Source organism: Saprolegnia parasitica (assembly GCF_000151545.1).
Source record: "Saprolegnia parasitica CBS 223.65 unplaced genomic scaffold supercont2.862, whole genome shotgun sequence".
Taxonomy (NCBI): Eukaryota; Oomycota; class Saprolegniomycetes; order Saprolegniales; family Saprolegniaceae; genus Saprolegnia; species Saprolegnia parasitica.
The window spans coordinates 1-1,307 of NW_012157256.1; the positions used below are offsets into that span (position 1 = coordinate 1).

General features: G+C 57.5%; 1 protein-coding gene across 1 annotated transcript; it reads left to right on the forward strand.

The window, feature by feature from the left end:
• Window positions 1–53: 53 nt before the first annotated feature.
• On the forward strand, window positions 54–599 carry SPRG_17928 (hypothetical protein; the record flags this gene model as incomplete). Its single annotated transcript, XM_012357344.1, has 1 exon — window positions 54–599. One exon carries the CDS (start codon window positions 54–56, stop codon window positions 597–599), a length of 546 nt encoding a protein of 181 aa, XP_012212734.1.
• Window positions 600–1,307: the final 708 nt, after the last annotated feature.

Genomic DNA, 1,307 nt, shown 5'->3' on the forward strand with positions numbered 1-1,307 from the left:
TGCTACCCGCGCTCCCAACGCTTTTGCAACTGCGAACACTAACGATCGAAGCCATGGCCCTCCCAGACGCTATCGCGCGCGACGTCGCCAGTGCGATCGGCCACCTCACGCTGCTCTCCGAGCTCGTCGTGCGACAAGCCGAGCTATCGGACGCCGGGCTGTCGGCGTTGGCGAGCGCGTTGAGCCGAGACGAGAGCTGCGGTCGGTACCTCACGCACCTCGTCCTCGGCAGCAATGCTCTCACGTCGCTCTCCCCCGTCGTGTCGGCCTTGCCCAAGCTGCCGGTGCTGCGGTATTTGGACGTGCAGGACAATAAGATTGGCGCCGTTCACATGGCGTCGTTGGAGGCGGCGTTGTGTGTCCACCCGACGCTGCACGTGCTCGATATTTCGAGGAATGGTCTCGGCACGGATGGTGCCGTGACGCTGCTCATGGGCGCGGCCACCAAGCCGCGACTCCACGTCAACGCGGCCGACAATGGCATCGACGTTGACGCGATCTATGCAGCGCATTGCGAGCTCAAGAAGCACCGCGACCGACTCATGATCGAGGCGACGGCGCTGTGGAACCTTCCAAATCCGTTTGAATATAGTGTGTAGCCGAAGAGACCACTCGTGATTTTTCGCAATGGGGACGTATCGAACATGGGCCCAAGGACGCCACGTACTATCTCTCGACGCTTATCGCGTCGCGCGGGACCGTTGTGCCAGAGGCAATGTCCCTCGCGTCACATGGCATGAGCAAGCAGTGCTTGTCTCTCCTCTGTCCCTTTTGCCGTGCGTGGACGTTCCAGAGTTGGGTGGTTGCTCGTTGATCTCCACGTCAAGAGGTGGATCAAAGGCGGCGGGCTACACTGAGAAATCTAATCCTGAACGGGTGACGCGACTAGATTCGGTGCTGTGAACGTTGCGCCAACACGGCAGACTTGCGATGAAGCAATGTATCTTCAATGATTCAGTGCCTCGACCTCGATCAAACCAGAAAGGAGGTGTTTTCTCGATGGCTGGTCGTCGAGGGAACTTCAACCGCATGAACCTGCTGGTTGTCTTGCCAGCTTTCCGCATCGTTTCACTCGCTTGGTCCACTATATCGTTCTACTGTTGATCCCTCTCTGTCCGAAAGCTAGCCAACACCTGGCTAGTCGACGACTCTTGCTTGCCTCACGACAACGACGCAATGTTATCACAAAGCGCTTGAGAGCCTACTAGTACGGCCATGACGTGAGGTAATTAAAACCGAGCAACTTTCTAGGAAAATATCCGAGCAAGTCGAAATAGGACCGGGAGAGATCCTGTTGGCATGTCCGG